This window comes from Salvia hispanica, chromosome 3 (genome assembly GCF_023119035.1).
Source record: "Salvia hispanica cultivar TCC Black 2014 chromosome 3, UniMelb_Shisp_WGS_1.0, whole genome shotgun sequence".
NCBI classification, from domain to species: Eukaryota; Viridiplantae; Streptophyta; class Magnoliopsida; order Lamiales; family Lamiaceae; genus Salvia; species Salvia hispanica.
Window position 1 is genome coordinate 2,132,693 of NC_062967.1, and position 14,322 is coordinate 2,147,014.

General features: G+C 35.8%; 3 protein-coding genes across 4 annotated transcripts; all 3 read left to right on the forward strand.

Moving 5' to 3' along the window:
- The first annotated feature begins 189 nt into the window (after positions 1-189).
- On the forward strand, positions 190-693 carry LOC125214828. The gene has a single exon (XM_048115997.1). The coding sequence runs from the start codon at positions 190-192 to the stop codon at positions 691-693; it is 504 nt and encodes a 167-aa protein (XP_047971954.1).
- A 1,643-nt stretch (positions 694-2,336) lies between these two features.
- LOC125213166 (casein kinase 1-like protein HD16) lies at positions 2,337-8,064 on the forward strand. 2 transcript variants are annotated; one of them, XM_048113546.1, is made up of 19 exons: positions 2,337-2,901; positions 3,255-3,386; positions 3,468-3,541; positions 3,626-3,695; positions 3,803-3,858; positions 3,970-4,044; positions 4,331-4,425; positions 4,534-4,600; positions 4,698-4,827; positions 4,905-5,123; positions 5,231-5,373; positions 5,447-5,621; positions 5,733-5,823; positions 5,905-6,062; positions 6,153-6,341; positions 6,420-6,632; positions 7,226-7,241; positions 7,345-7,797; positions 7,880-8,064. In XM_048113546.1, exons 1-16 carry the CDS (start codon positions 2,809-2,811, stop codon positions 6,477-6,479), a joined length of 1,827 nt encoding a protein of 608 aa, XP_047969503.1. In that variant the 5' UTR covers positions 2,337-2,808; the 3' UTR covers positions 6,480-6,632; positions 7,226-7,241; positions 7,345-7,797; positions 7,880-8,064. The 2 variants fall into 2 exon arrangements, with proteins under 2 accessions (XP_047969503.1, XP_047969504.1); XM_048113547.1 differs by having other exon boundaries at positions 3,973-4,044.
- Positions 8,065-12,089: 4,025 nt separating this feature from the next.
- LOC125213167 (lachrymatory-factor synthase-like) lies at positions 12,090-12,749 on the forward strand. Its single transcript, XM_048113549.1, has one exon. It carries the CDS (start codon positions 12,196-12,198, stop codon positions 12,637-12,639), a length of 444 nt encoding a protein of 147 aa, XP_047969506.1. The 5' UTR covers positions 12,090-12,195; the 3' UTR covers positions 12,640-12,749.
- The last annotated feature ends 1,573 nt before the right edge of the window (positions 12,750-14,322 follow it).

A 14,322-nucleotide genomic window follows, 5' to 3' on the forward strand; every position in this document is an offset into this window, starting at 1 on the left:
GACGGCCCAGCGTTTCATCCTGAAGAAAAGTCTTCAGCCGTCGAGTGTCTGTTGGAGTTTTGCGCGGGCGTTAGAGCGATATTCGGGGATCAGTATCTTCGGCGTCAGAGCCCCGAAGACTGCCAGCGGCTGATTAATATGCACGGGTCGGTGCATGGGTTCCCCGGGATGTTAGGCAGCATCGATTGTATGCATTGGGAGTGGAGGAACTGCCCCGCCGCCTGGAAGGAGATACACACTTCCGGCTTCAAAGCCAAGCATCCCACGATGATCCTCGAAGCCGTAGCTGACCTACCGGCTGGGATATGGCATGCTTATTTTGAAGTGGCCGGGTCGAACAACGACATTAACGCCTCCGGGCCGTCACCCCTGTTCAACGATCGCGCAATGGCGTTGGTCCCGCCATCGGTTTTGCCGCCAACGGCAACCAGGCACAACATGGGATACTATTTGGTGGATCGGATATACCCAAACCGGCCCGTCTTTATGAAGACGATCAAGCATGCGATCGGGCCAAAGAAGTCCTACTTTGCGACCCGGCAGGAGGCAGCGCGCAGGGATGTTGAGCGCTCATTTGGTGCGCTCCAGTCGATGGGCGATGGTGAGAGGTCCAGCACGGCAGTGGTATATTCCCAACATCGGCGATATCACGTACGCGTGTATCATTTTGCACAACATGATTGTCGAAAGTGAAGGGGACGAAGCTGACTGAGTGGACCAGCGAAGATGACACGGGTGCCGGCCCAAGCCACGGCGTGGCCACCACGAATGTGAACATGGGGGTACCTCATGGAGAGGTTGAGCGGTTGCGCGCATTTGCCGACATGCGGCAAAGAAATGCCCATATTCGACTTCAGGAGGATATCATCGAAGATGTTTGGACGCGGAGGGGTGGACACTAATGTGGTTGTTTTTTTTTTCTATCTACTATGTAATTTTTTTTTTCGAATGATGTATGTTTTTTTTTAATGAAATATTCGTATTTCCCGTTCGTATTCGTGTCGAATTTTAATTTCGTGAATTTTAATTGTGAATTTATTTAATTGTGGGAAGGACTAATGGAAGGGCTAGTGGGAAAGGCTAGTGATGTGGCAGAGGAATGGAAAGAGCTAGTGCTGACGTGGCATGCAGTTTTTGTGGGAAGGACTAGTGGAGGTCCTAGTGGGAGGGGCGCCACCGGAGACAAAGAAAAACCGGAGACAAAGAAAAGTAGTCTTTTTTTTTTTCTTGTTAAATGAGAACAGCATTTGAATCAGAGTGTGAACACTCTTTTTCTATTTTCTCTTTCTATAATTTGAAGAGTTTTAATCTATAAAACATTTATTAGTCCAAATGCATTCTTTATAATATTTCTTGGCTTCACATCGAAAAAGCTAACTTTTCTGTACGCGTAAGAGCTCTAATGTAATTTGACTCATTCGAAATATGAAAAAAATTTCAAATTTAGAATTGCAAATAAATGTTTTTGTCCAATGTCAAAAATGCTGTACTAGTATGTATCGTAAGATCAATTTGAAACTTAGAAAAAGATAACGAACTATCGAAATTATTATATACCCATCCACTCAAGAAAAATAATTACTTTATTTTTTATTTTAATTTATTCATAAAAATTAATCTTTATCGATTTATAATTTTCTTTTATTATATATCTATTAAAAAATACTACATCCGTCCACCAAAATTTGTCGCATTTTTCCATTTCCGTCAGTCCCCTAAAATTTGTCCCATTTTACTTTTACCATTTTTGGTAGTGGACTATTCCACTAACTCATTCCTACTCACATTTATAAAACTATTATATAAAAGTAGGACCCACAATCCACTAACTTTTTCAACTCACTTTTCATTACATTTCTTAAAATTCGTGCCGGATCAAAGTGGGACAAATTTTGGTGGACGGAGGTGGTAAATTAGTAGAGTTAACTTATTCATGATTTCAAATATAGTATTTTTTTTTTGTTTTCATACTTATTTCATGCACTGTAATAAAATTTCATAAACAAAGGGAATGTATACACAATATGTTTTCAAATTTTAACACTCCCAATTTTTTATTACTTCAATAAAAATACTGAAAAATGAAACATACCATAATTCGATTGGAATTGTGAAAGACACCAATAATAGTCAAAGAGAAAACTCCACAGCCAATTATATACTGACACGTCACCTTCTACCAAAAAATAAATACCCGCCCCCACAAAAAATTAAATACAGTAAATTTCAATTCATCCGCGCCAAAAAAGTAAAAATAAATTTCTTTGGCGGTAAAAATAGTATTATTACTATATAATAAAAAAAACCCAATCTCTTCAAGCACACTATCTCCTTCTCTCACTACCTTTTGGGTTGTAATTTTCCCCCAATTTATGAACCCTAATTTCCAAAAAAGTTAATTTTTTCCATTTATCGATTTCAATCGCCGATTTCCTTTAGGTGTATTTTCTCTCTGTTTCACATATTTCTGACCTTGACGCCGCCGATCTGAGAGTTTGGTGAGTCATAGCTCGGGTAATCCACGACGGCGTCGTTGGAAGATCGCGGATATTGAGAAATTGTGTAGAGGCATGCGCAGATGTCCCTGACCTGGCCTGGATAAGGAATAATCGAGGCGAGGAAGAAATTGTACGGATTTCCAGAGGAATAGTGTATCTACAGCTGGAGGTAGGATAACGGATTTTGGTGGTGCATAATGATGGTTGTAAGAGTGGAAATGTAGGTGTGCTGTGTCTGCGGGGATAATTTTGTGTAGACCGAGAATAGTAGTTGAGCTGAGATAGTCTGGTAACTAAAGCGAGATAGAAAATGGACGAGTTCGATAGTGGCGGCCGCGGCAGCAGAGGCAGCGACAGAGGGGGGGAAGCTGAGGATGAGGGGAGCACTCCTCTCCCGGAAAAGGTAGTGTGATGTGTTTATTATGGAGAAAATGTAGGGAGTTTCCTCATATGCGGACTTTTTTATGGAATATTATTGCAATGTTTTGATTTTGATGAGATACGTTATGCGGTTAAGGGGTGGCGACGAGGGTTGGTGAACGTGTTAAGAGGTTTGTGGGGGTGGTGATGTAGTATTATGAGTTACGTTACATATGTTGTTTATACTGAAGTTAAAATCTTGTGTGCTAATTCGAGTAGTAGGAGAACCCCTGTCTGAAAAACAAATCTTACCTTTAATCTTCCATAGGTGAAACTTTTTTTCTGCTAAATTGGCTTGTTGTAATAACTGGTTGGTGTTTGATTTATCTTTAACAGGTCCAGGTTGGTGGTTCTCCTGCATATCGGGTTGGGAGAAAACTAGGGAAAGGGGGATTTGGACAAGTGTATGTTGGTCGCCGAATCAACCCTCCAATCCCACATGAAAGAATAGGCTCTGGAGCTTTAGAGGTATATAATACATCATCTGCTGATTATTTTACATGCTGCAGGGATTTATGGTATTGATATAGCATATTTTATTTGTTGTAGGTTGCTTTGAAATTCGAGCATCGGAGTAGCAAAGGCTGTAATTATGGACCACCCTATGAGTGGCAAGTCTACAAGTGAGTCTCACTTCTTTTCATTGTTTTGTTAATATTTGTTTGTGTATGCTTGCTCATTATGAATAATTTCTTGGGTTTTCGTAGTGCCCTTGGTGGAAGTCATGGCATACCACGTGTACACTACAAGGGACGTCAAAGTGACTACTATATTATGGTATATGATCCCCAGATATCATGTTTTTTTTTTTTTCATATTATACTATATATTATTAAAAAAAAATCTCTCTTTTTGGGGTTGGTATTAACATTTTGAACTTTCAGGTTATGGATATACTTGGCCCCAGTCTGTGGGATGTCTGGAATAACAATTCCCACACGTTAGTGTCTTTCTCCAAGACTCCAAGAAATTATGATTGTTTTTGTTGTTCCTACTAGTTTCATTTTGTCATAGATGAGGTCTTGCTCTCATGTGTAAATATCCTTTGTAGCAGAATGTCCATAGAAATGGTGGCATGCATTGCAATTGAAGCTATCTCCATTTTAGAGAAGTTGCACTCTAGAGGGTAAGTATTTTAAAGTGCATGTACTCCTATTTTGATATGATTTGATTTGATATGGCTATGACCTTTTGATGAGACCTGTTTCCAGAAATTGACTTGAGGCTTATGAATGAAATACTAATTTGTAGGCATAACATACTAAGATATGCATTTACTTCACTGCTACAACGATTAATATTTCCACTCTGCATTTGTTTCTTGATACATGGAACATAATTATCCATTTTAAGAGTGCTGAGATTAAAAAGCTTATTGAGACATAGTATTATAGTTTAAATGTCAATTGCAGATATGTGCACGGAGATGTAAAGCCAGAGAACTTTTTGCTTGGTCCACCTGGAACTGTGGATGAGAAAAAACTTTTCTTGGTGGATCTTGGCCTGGGTATTATTTCTTGCATGTTAAGCCTTTTATCTAAAAGTACTCGCCCATTTTACGTATATTTCAATTTACAACAGAAAGTTTATCCTTATTTGCCCTTTTTATTTGCAGCGACCCGTTGGCGTGATAATTCTACTGGTCTTCATGTTGATTACGATCAACGCCCAGATGTGTTTAGGTGAAAATATGATTTATAGTTTCTTGTTGTCGCTATATCCATATTGATATTTTGCTCTGTTCATGGTTCTAACATGAAGAGAACATTGATCTTGCAGAGGAACTGTCCGTTATGCTAGTGCACATGCCCATCTTGGAAGAACTGGTAGCCGCAGGGATGATCTAGAGTCCCTTGCATACACACTCGTTTTTCTTCTCCGAGGTCGGCTTCCTTGGCAAGGATACCAGGTTAGCCATCGGTCTGGAATTTATATTTTACATTTGAGTAATATATATACTTGACAATTATTTTATGTTCTATTTAGGGTGAAAATAAAGGCTTTCTTGTTTGCAAAAAGAAGATGTCGACCTCTCCAGAATCTCTTTGTGGCTTCTGTCCTGCTCCATTTAGGCAGTTTGTGGAGCATGTTGTTAACTTAAAGTTTGATGAGGAGCCTAGTTATGCTAAATATATAGCCCTCTTTGATGGGATAGTTGGTCCAAATCCTGATATCAGGCCAATAAAAACTGAAGGTGCTCAGAAGGTATTATTTGAATTGTTCGGTGTATGACTTAGGCTTGTTTCCTGACCTTGAAACTTTATAATAGTAGTTATGGTTTTGTTTCTTAAAACTTATTGCATATTTTGAAGCTTGTATATCAAGTGGGACAAAAAAGGGGACGGCTTATGATGGATGATGATGATGAAGAACAGCCAAGGAAAAAGGTTCGCATGGGTTTGCCTGCAACACAATGGATTAGCGTGTATAATGCTCGACGGCCAATGAAGCAAAGGTATCATGTTTTAACTGTTTACTGCTAGGTGTTCAGAAGAATAATAGGCTCCACCTTGTATCTCTTCTTGTAGATATCACTACAATGTTGCGGATGTGAGACTTTCTCAGCATATTGATAAAGGAAATGAGGATAGGCTATTTATCAGCGCTGTGGCATCGTGTTCAAACCTCTGGGCCTTAATAATGGATGCAGGGACTGGCTTTACTAATCAAGTTTATGAGCTGTCACCTTTATTCCTTCACAAGGTCTCCCCCCACATCTATAATATTTGTAGTAACATTAATTTGCTTATTTACGATTGTATCATATAGTTCGTGGTCTGAGATAATCGGTTGTTTTTCTTGAATTAATTGCAGGAATGGATTATGGAACAATGGGATAACAACTATTATATCAGTGCACTTGCTGGGGCTAATAATGGGAGCTCATTGGTAGTTATGTCTAAGGGTTAGTTCTGCATTACAATATATGAAATCTTATTTTGATTGCATTGATGTTCTTGTAATGACTTTGACATATAAAACACAGGTACCCAGTATCTGCAGCAATCATATAAAGTTAGCGAGTCTTTTCCATTTAAGTGGATCAACAAGAAATGGAGAGAGGGTTTCTATGTTACTGCAATGGCTACTGCAGGAAGTAAATGGGCAATTGTCATGTCTCGTGGGGCTGGGTTTTCGGATCAAGTATTTCCAGTCATTATCACTTTCAGATTGTGACTTGTTTTAGCTGCCCTGATATAAAGTAACTGATAATCATTCTTGTAATTGATACAGGTGGTGGAATTAGACTTTCTTTATCCAAGTGAAGGTATTCATAAGAGGTGGGATGCTGGTTATCGTATCACATCAACTGCAGCAACATGGGATCAAACTGCTCTTGTTCTTAGTGTTCCAAGAAGGAAACCTGTGGATGAAACACAGGAGACTCTTCGAACTTCTGCTTTTCCAAGCACACATGTCAAGGTTAGCTTCCCTCTACTTCTTCCATTATATTTAATGAACTTGCTCTCCTTGATTCTTACAGTGCTTAATTATCTGCAGGAGAAATGGGCCAAAAATCTATATATTGCATCTGTCTGCTATGGGAGAACTGTATCCTGAGGCATCAGAATAATGCTGAGAAATATTTAGAGGACTTAAAGAGGATTGCCAGTTACTCATTTTGTTACGAGCAAATTTTGTTGTCTCATTGGAGAACCAGGATCCCTTTTTCTTCTGCTGCTCGGATCTGGTTGCAGCTACTGGCAGTTTGATGTATGCTTACTCTGACCATCAACGTATAAAATTATATGTAAAAACCTGTGCACTGTGCTACAGCTTTGTCTACCTTAGGCAGTTTTGGATCCCCCAGTGGCTCCTGTTCCCACACTGATTAAAGTTTGTATAGCATTGAACGGTAGTTACTTTAAAGCATAATGCACAGGCCATATTTTCATTGCTGGTGGTACTATGGTACATACCTTCAGATTTTGCAATGTGGCTAGATTCTTTAAATTAAATTCATATTCTTCCTTTGTGAGTTATTTTTATTTGCTGAGTTGGCCCAAAGATTTCTGAGGAATGGGATTTGTGATTTGGAGTTGGTATATACTTATTGAATGTTGACTTAGGGGTCCTTCGTGCTGTATCATGTCTCTGTTTTAGTAGCATGTCGAACATGTGAATTTATAGAGCGGAATGATGTTCTTCTTTATCAAGTATACGCCACAGGCATCTTTCCTTAATCCTTACTTGAGTACATCACTACTCACTGGAATTAATGACATCTATCATTTGGCAAATGAGATCTGCTGTTTACTGCTTATGCTAACTAGCTTTTTATTTATGTTGCATTGACACATTGACAGAAAGAAGATTTATGAGGTGCATCAACAGACTCTTGACCTCCGAAACTACAGCTCATTGCCCCTGCATTTCTTCTACTAACATTGGATTCTTGTAATTTTATGATCCCACTCTTTATTAGGTGCAACTAGCAGGCTCCTGGTCAAAACTCCTGCTGATCTGGCAGTTTGGTAATACGTTATCGTTCACACTGGTAAAATTGTTTTATCTATGTTCATGTGATAAGTGTGGATTCCGTTTTGGCAAAAGGAAAGGATGTTATGTTTAGACCCTATTTCTCGACGATGCTGTCTGTTGTGGCCTAGTCTCTGTTGTTTTTACAGTTGATGCCTAGCAATTACTCGTGAATATTCAAGGGTTGGAATATTTGTTCGATTCTTTTATTCATGTATATATTGATCATTTGCATTTGGCTAGTGTCTTGTTTGGGTTAATAGTGTCTGCAATCTTATGCTAATATTTTCACATGGCTAAGGGCAGAGTAGCCATGGAATAGTTTGTGATCACGGTGCAAGCTTTACTGACTTCCCCTCGCCACTTGCAGTCCTTGTATAAGGGCTCGCACTTGTCCCCAGTGAGTTCTGGTTTGTCCTCAGTTCTGGCATTGATTTTCATTCACTGCCAACTCTATTCATTAATTTGCTTTGTTTTTTCAGATCGTTTGAGCAATTCATTTTTTCGTAACAAGACAGCCAACTGCTGCTGAAAGCTTCTGCGGCGTTTTCATGTGAAACCTATTTAAGGTACTCTAATTTTGTGAATAATTTTGCTGTTCTATTCATTTTGTGAATATTTTTGCTTTCTCTGGAATAAGACTTGGTATTCATAGTTTTAGTCTTCACCCTGTGACTTTCTTATTAATGACCAACCAGTCCCCAAATAACATCAAATATTTTCGTCTGCAATCCATAGTCATATTATCCGGGGAGTGATCAATTGCTAACTCATCATTTAATTGCTAACTATAACTATTTAAGGTTATAGGATTTTAGTAAACGTGTGGTCTACAATTTGCCATGTGTAATTTTTCATTTTTATTAATAAAATAAAAAAAAGATAAAAAAAAACTCCAAATTAGGGTTTTGGATAAAAGTGTCAATATAGTGTTTTGAAAATATCAACACAATGCTTTAAGAATGTTAACCCATTGCTTATATTGATATATATGAGTATTATTTTATATAATATGTTGACATTTTTGCTGTATGATAAAATTAAAAAAATTTGATTTTTTTCTCAAATTTTGACGTTGGAACATATGCATGTAGAATATCTTTGGAATCCTTATGAAATTATCTTTAATTTGATACTCCCTCCGTCCCCCATTAGGAGTCACACTTTGACCGGGCACGGGTTTTAAGAAATGTAAAGAAAAGTTGGTTTGAAAAAGTTAGTGGAATGTGAGATTCATTTTTTATATTGGTTTTATAATAAAATATGAGTGAATTGAGTTAGTGGAATTTGGGATCTACTTACCATTTATGGAAAAAATGGAATGTGACTCTTAATTGGGGACGGACCGAAATGGAAAAGTGTGAATCTTAATAGGGGACGGAGGGAGTATATGTTATATGAATTTAAAGTTTTGGATTTTTTTTTTAAAGTTAGTTATAACTAAACATGTAGTTAATTGATATTAATACTCCTATTGATATTTTTTGGAATTAATCTTATGGCCTTATTGACGTTTTTTGTTTATCATATTGATATTTAGGGATTGATGATCTAAGCCCTTAATTTGAATATCTAATGGCTATTATTTAGTTAGAATTAGCAATTAAGTTATGAGTTAACAATATAACACTCTCCCATATTATCCTATATTAAAATTTTTGCATAAACTAGGCTTATTCTATTTTTAGTAAATTTATCTAATCTAATTTTTTTCACAATCTCTTTTTTTTCATAAAGTTCAACTCTTTAAAACACCTACTTTTATTAAGAAAAAAAAGCCCACCACTGAAAAAATATCGGGAAGAAAAAATAGTCATCGGCTGTTGAATAGTCGTTGCGATCATTAAAAATCTTTAGAAATTTACATCCATTTATGAAGGTTCGATGCAAAATGTGCAAAATGTGTTGTGATGTTCAAAATGTGCAAAATGATCAAAACTATATCCTGTTAATAAAATAAGAAAACAAAAATACGTATTTTAATTTTGGATGCTCTTGTTCATTTGGCACTTGGCAGATGACTGAGGCAAGTTTTGTGTTTATCCTATTTTAATTATGTTATGTCATGATCGATAATTTAAATGAACATTTCACGTTGGAGCAATTACTGAATATACACTGTATAATTTAATTTTTAAATCACAGTACTATGTTATATATATACGCCAAACGTGTACGGAATTTCGTGACATCACCAACCTAAAAGTTGTTATATATTGACAACTCCAAAACGGAATATACAGGTCAGCAAAACTATCTCAATAATTTGGATGTGGCTTTTTTTTTAACTATTTCAAGTCTTTCATGATTTTTTTTAAAACCAAAATGTCGCTTACAGAGTGAAAGGGCTTTGAGTCTTTGTATTTGTGTCGTGAGGGAGAGAGATTAATAGTTTATTCAATTCAAAACACTATCTTCCAATTAATTTAAAAGAGGTGTCCGAATAATTTGTATATATAACCACTTTAAATAATGTCGTTTCAAATTTGCGTAAAGTATTATCAATTTTGGCAATTCCAACACTAATTTGCGAAGTTTCGGTTCTACTATAATTTTTTAGTACTCCCTCCGTCCCGCTTTAGGAGTCCCGATTGAGTCGGACACATATTTTAAGAGAAAAAGTGTTTGTGTGTAATAAATAAATATTGTAGTGGATATTGAGACCCACTTTTAACGCTTTATAGGAATTTTTTATTAATTTATCTCAACCGGGACTCCTAAAGCAGGACGTCCAACATTGATCAACTGAGACTCCTAAAGCGGGACGGAGGGAGTAACTTAGAAGTTTGGTTAGGATAAATGACTATATGTGTAGTGAGGAAGTCATGAATTTTGTTATATATTGTGAAATACTAACAGACAAAATTATTTAAATAACCCCTTAATTTACCCAATTTCGATTTGGTGTTGCACTTGCCATAAAAAAATCAATTATGTGATATCATATCAATCACTTTATACCATTTTGAAAATACAATTGTAATACGCACATTTTTGTTCCTTTTCTTTTTCAAATTTGTAGTACTCACTTTTGTTCTTATCATCATCGACTTGTGAAATTTCCATTTGAAATTGGCGGTGCACAATAATTAGTGGTGGGGTAGAGAATAAATGCAAAGGCATACCAATAATAACTACACCGTTAATAAATTTGTCACTAAGAATTAAATCATATTCCTATTCATATTCTTAAATATTGTGCTCTTCTAAATAAAAAACACATTAAGAAAATTGTTGGACTATTTCTAAATACTTTATTATGCAATTTGTTAGTTTATATGAAAAGTTCTAGAGAATTTGACTATTTGATAGTTTTAGTTGGTGAAGATTCTTAGTACAAAATGATTTTCACAAAATAAAAACCGTCGAAGTTATCGAAATATAAAATTCTCATACATATCTGAATTTATTAATGCACTGGTCCATAAATAATTAATATATGGTCTTGACATTTATGAGTCATCACTCATCATCATATCTATTTTATATGGAGTATTAAAAACAAACAGTAATTAAAAGGAAATATAAACTCATATTTTGTTGGGATAAGCTATTGATGAATATAATTAATTAAATCAAGTGGTGTTTACATAAAATGACTAAATCAGTTTAATTTTAGTCAATCACCAATCAATTGAATTATAAAATATATTTGCAATTTGGAAATATTAATTCAAATCGAAATCTTGACCAGTCACTATTAGTTCCACATTTTTTTGATATAATTAATTACTAATAAAATCTACTCCATTAGATGTCAAATTGCTCAGCTAAGACGAAACATATAGCACGGCATCTATATTTCCGTATCATATACGTTTATATTGCCTAGTGCTATTTAATTACACAAATATACAAGTAGGTCCACATAAATATGCATTAATGCACGTATGCAATTGTACTATAAGAAATCATAATATTATATAGTTTGAGGGTGTAGTTTAAACAATTAAAATTCTCTAATATTTAATCAATAACCAATACAAATTACTATGATAGAGCCAAATTGGGTTAATTGAAAAAGAATTTCGACCAGCCATTACAATTTAGCAACCCGATAAAAACACGAAACTTTCTCATGATTTTGGTTTTATGCATGAAATAGAAAAAAATCACCTCTAAATTTTTACTAATCTTTTCTTAATTTTCACACAATGAACATTTACGACAACATTTCTTAAATGAGCCAAACGTCCGTATCTTTTTGACACAAGTGTCCCATAAAAATATATACTTCCCGCCACTATTAAATGTCTCATTTTTCATTTTCAGTAAGTTCGCCAACAAATATTTAAACTCCACATTCTACTAATTCATTTCATTCACATTTTTATTGTAAGACTAATATATTAAAAATGATTCATATTTTTTTGTTCATTTTTTTCAAAAAGTAAAAGTTATTTCTTAAACCCAGGCCGATCAACTATGAGATATTTATGATAGACGTCAGACAGATGGAATACTACATCCGTTCAGTTTTTTTCATTTTGGTCCATCTATTAAATTGTTTTGATAAGTTAAAACTAATACTCCATTTATCATTCTATCTCTAATAGTGTACTATGGTGTTCATATTATTAATAGTAATAATAATATTTAAAATATTTACTATTTTTTAAAATTAGTCTAATTTTGACTGCCCAAATCCCAAATACTAATCATTTTTTTTTTGTCAACAGAAGGTGCCAAAAGTTTAGAACACTCCAACCACCTTAAACGACATAAACTCCCTTTCACAACAATATAAAAAAAAGTGAAAAACATCATTCTCTCCATCACAAAAACACCAAACGAAAAAATGGAGAAATCAGCAAAATGGGAAGGCAAAGCCAGCGCAAAGCTCCTCCGGCCCACCGCAAGCGAGGTGTGGCCGCTCGTGGCCGATTTCTTCGGCCTCCACAAGTTCCTCCCCGCCATCGACGCCTGCTTCCAAGTCGACACCCTCGTCCGCCACTGCGCCGCCGATGCACACTGGTGCCGCGAGCGCCTCACCGCCATCGACCCGGCCGAGAAGCGGCTGAGCTACGAGGTGGTGGATAGTAACATGGGGTTCAAGCGGTACGAGGCAACGATGAAGGTCGTGGACGGCGGAGATGGAGCGGGGTGCGAGATCGAATGGTCGTTCGTGGCGGATCCGGTGGACGGGATGAGCTGCGAGGATTTGGCTAAGTATGTTGCGGTGGGGCTGCAAGGGATGGCTAGGAATATGGAGAGGGAGTTGGAAGCTCAGTTTATTAAGTGAATTAGTTTAAATCATGTTTAGTTTTTGGTTTTTGTGTTTTGGTTTAGTTTAATTGTGAATTGTGGCTGTGTTGGAAGCTTGGAATTGAGAAGAAAGAAACTGTTTAATCATATCCGAGTTGGCTCATTTACTAATTTTAATCTATAATTAGTTAAGGGAGCAAAAAATAATAAAAAGAACTGAATGCGATACTACTCCATTTTTTCATTTAAAAGGAAAATAAATGTTTAATTTTTTGAGTAAAGGAGTAATGGAGTGATATAATAGGATTAGGGATGTCAAATCGTCGATCTAGCCCGAAATCCACGGGTCGACCCGAATTACCCGATAAAATCATATGGTTAGAGACGAAAAATCCCAACACATATTCAAAAGCGGGCTAACCCGTTCGGGTCGGCGGATTATGCGGGCCGGGCCGGGTGGGTTGCGGGTTAGCCCACGGGTTGAGCATCTAATATAAAAATATAATTAAAATTTTGGATTATATACTTATATGAAGTATATTTGGTAATATCAATATTAAATACAATATTGATATGAACAATATATGGTAATTATGTCTTCTCTCTCAAACTGAAAGTTAGGGTTATATGAAATGCATGATTTCTAGTTAATTGTAGTCAGATTCATGTGTGCTATTAATTAAACGATATGTTTATTTATTTTGTTTTAATTTTCAATTGCTATTATTTTCTTTCTTTTGATCACTTTGATAATACTTTACTGTTTGCGACAATATGTTTTTTAATAGTAATTTACAATATTGGATTGGATAGAAAGTAACATATAAGATTACTATTGACCCGAATAGCCCGTGGGTTAGCTCGAAACCTGAAGATTTAGGGTTAGGGTCGAAAATTTATAACCCGAAAAATTCACAGTCCGAATAGCCCTCACCTAAATAGCCCGACAACCCGAATGGATTGGCCTGAACCCGAGCGGGTTAGCCCAATTGACATCCCTAAATAGGATTATAAATGATTTGACTTTTGAGTATTTGTTTGAAGAGCGTCAATTATTGAGAATGTGGTCGTAAATGGAATTCAACTTTCGGAATGGGTATCCATTTGGTCTTCTTACGAAAAACAAGTGTAGAAGGCTATTCTAGCGATTCAACCCTTTTAATTATGTACCATGACTTTGACAAATTATCTTACAATTATACAATATGTATTTTTAATACATGAATTATCGAGTCTAGATTAACACGTGCAATTGAACCATAATACATAATTCAATTTTCATTGCAATGAAAGCCTATTGCGATTTATTATTATTTTTTTTATAAATTAACATAGAAATCATGAAATTTGGTCAAATTCAATCAATCGTGCTACTCGTAACTCCAAAATCAACTGCAAAAATTGTGAAATTTATATTTATTCGTACTATCAGGTGATTTGTGTTAGTAAAATTGATTCCCACACAACAACTAAAAAGTTAAGGAGGACATCTGGAAGGTGAATTAATTAAATCGTAAAAATGATGTTGTTTGGTTGAAAAACACCAACAATATATTACATGTGGACAATCAGATTCTTTCGCCGTGTGATAATTGTGAACAAGTTCAAACTTGATTTTCAACTATTTATTTTATTTCAATTGAGATTATAATTCGACAAAATTTCAGGATTTTTTTCCGACAATTTGGCCTATTTTTTTTTACCACCATGTGTACGTTTT

Bases quoted from the DNA above. Each gene is read 5' to 3' on its own strand.
- LOC125213167 (XM_048113549.1), top strand. From the start codon at position 12,196: ATGGAGAAATCAGCAAAATGGGAAGGCAAAGCCAGCGCAAAGCTCCTC.
- LOC125214828 (XM_048115997.1), top strand. From the start codon at position 190: ATGCATTGGGAGTGGAGGAACTGCCCCGCCGCCTGGAAGGAGATACAC.
- LOC125213166 (XM_048113546.1), top strand. From the start codon at position 2,809: ATGGACGAGTTCGATAGTGGCGGCCGCGGCAGCAGAGGCAGCGACAGA. The intron at 3,859-3,969 runs GTTAGTGTCTTT...TATCCTTTGTAG, and splicing joins TGGAATAACAATTCCCACAC to CAGAATGTCCATAGAAATGG. The intron at 4,045-4,330 runs GTAAGTATTTTA...TGTCAATTGCAG, and splicing joins GAGAAGTTGCACTCTAGAGG to ATATGTGCACGGAGATGTAA.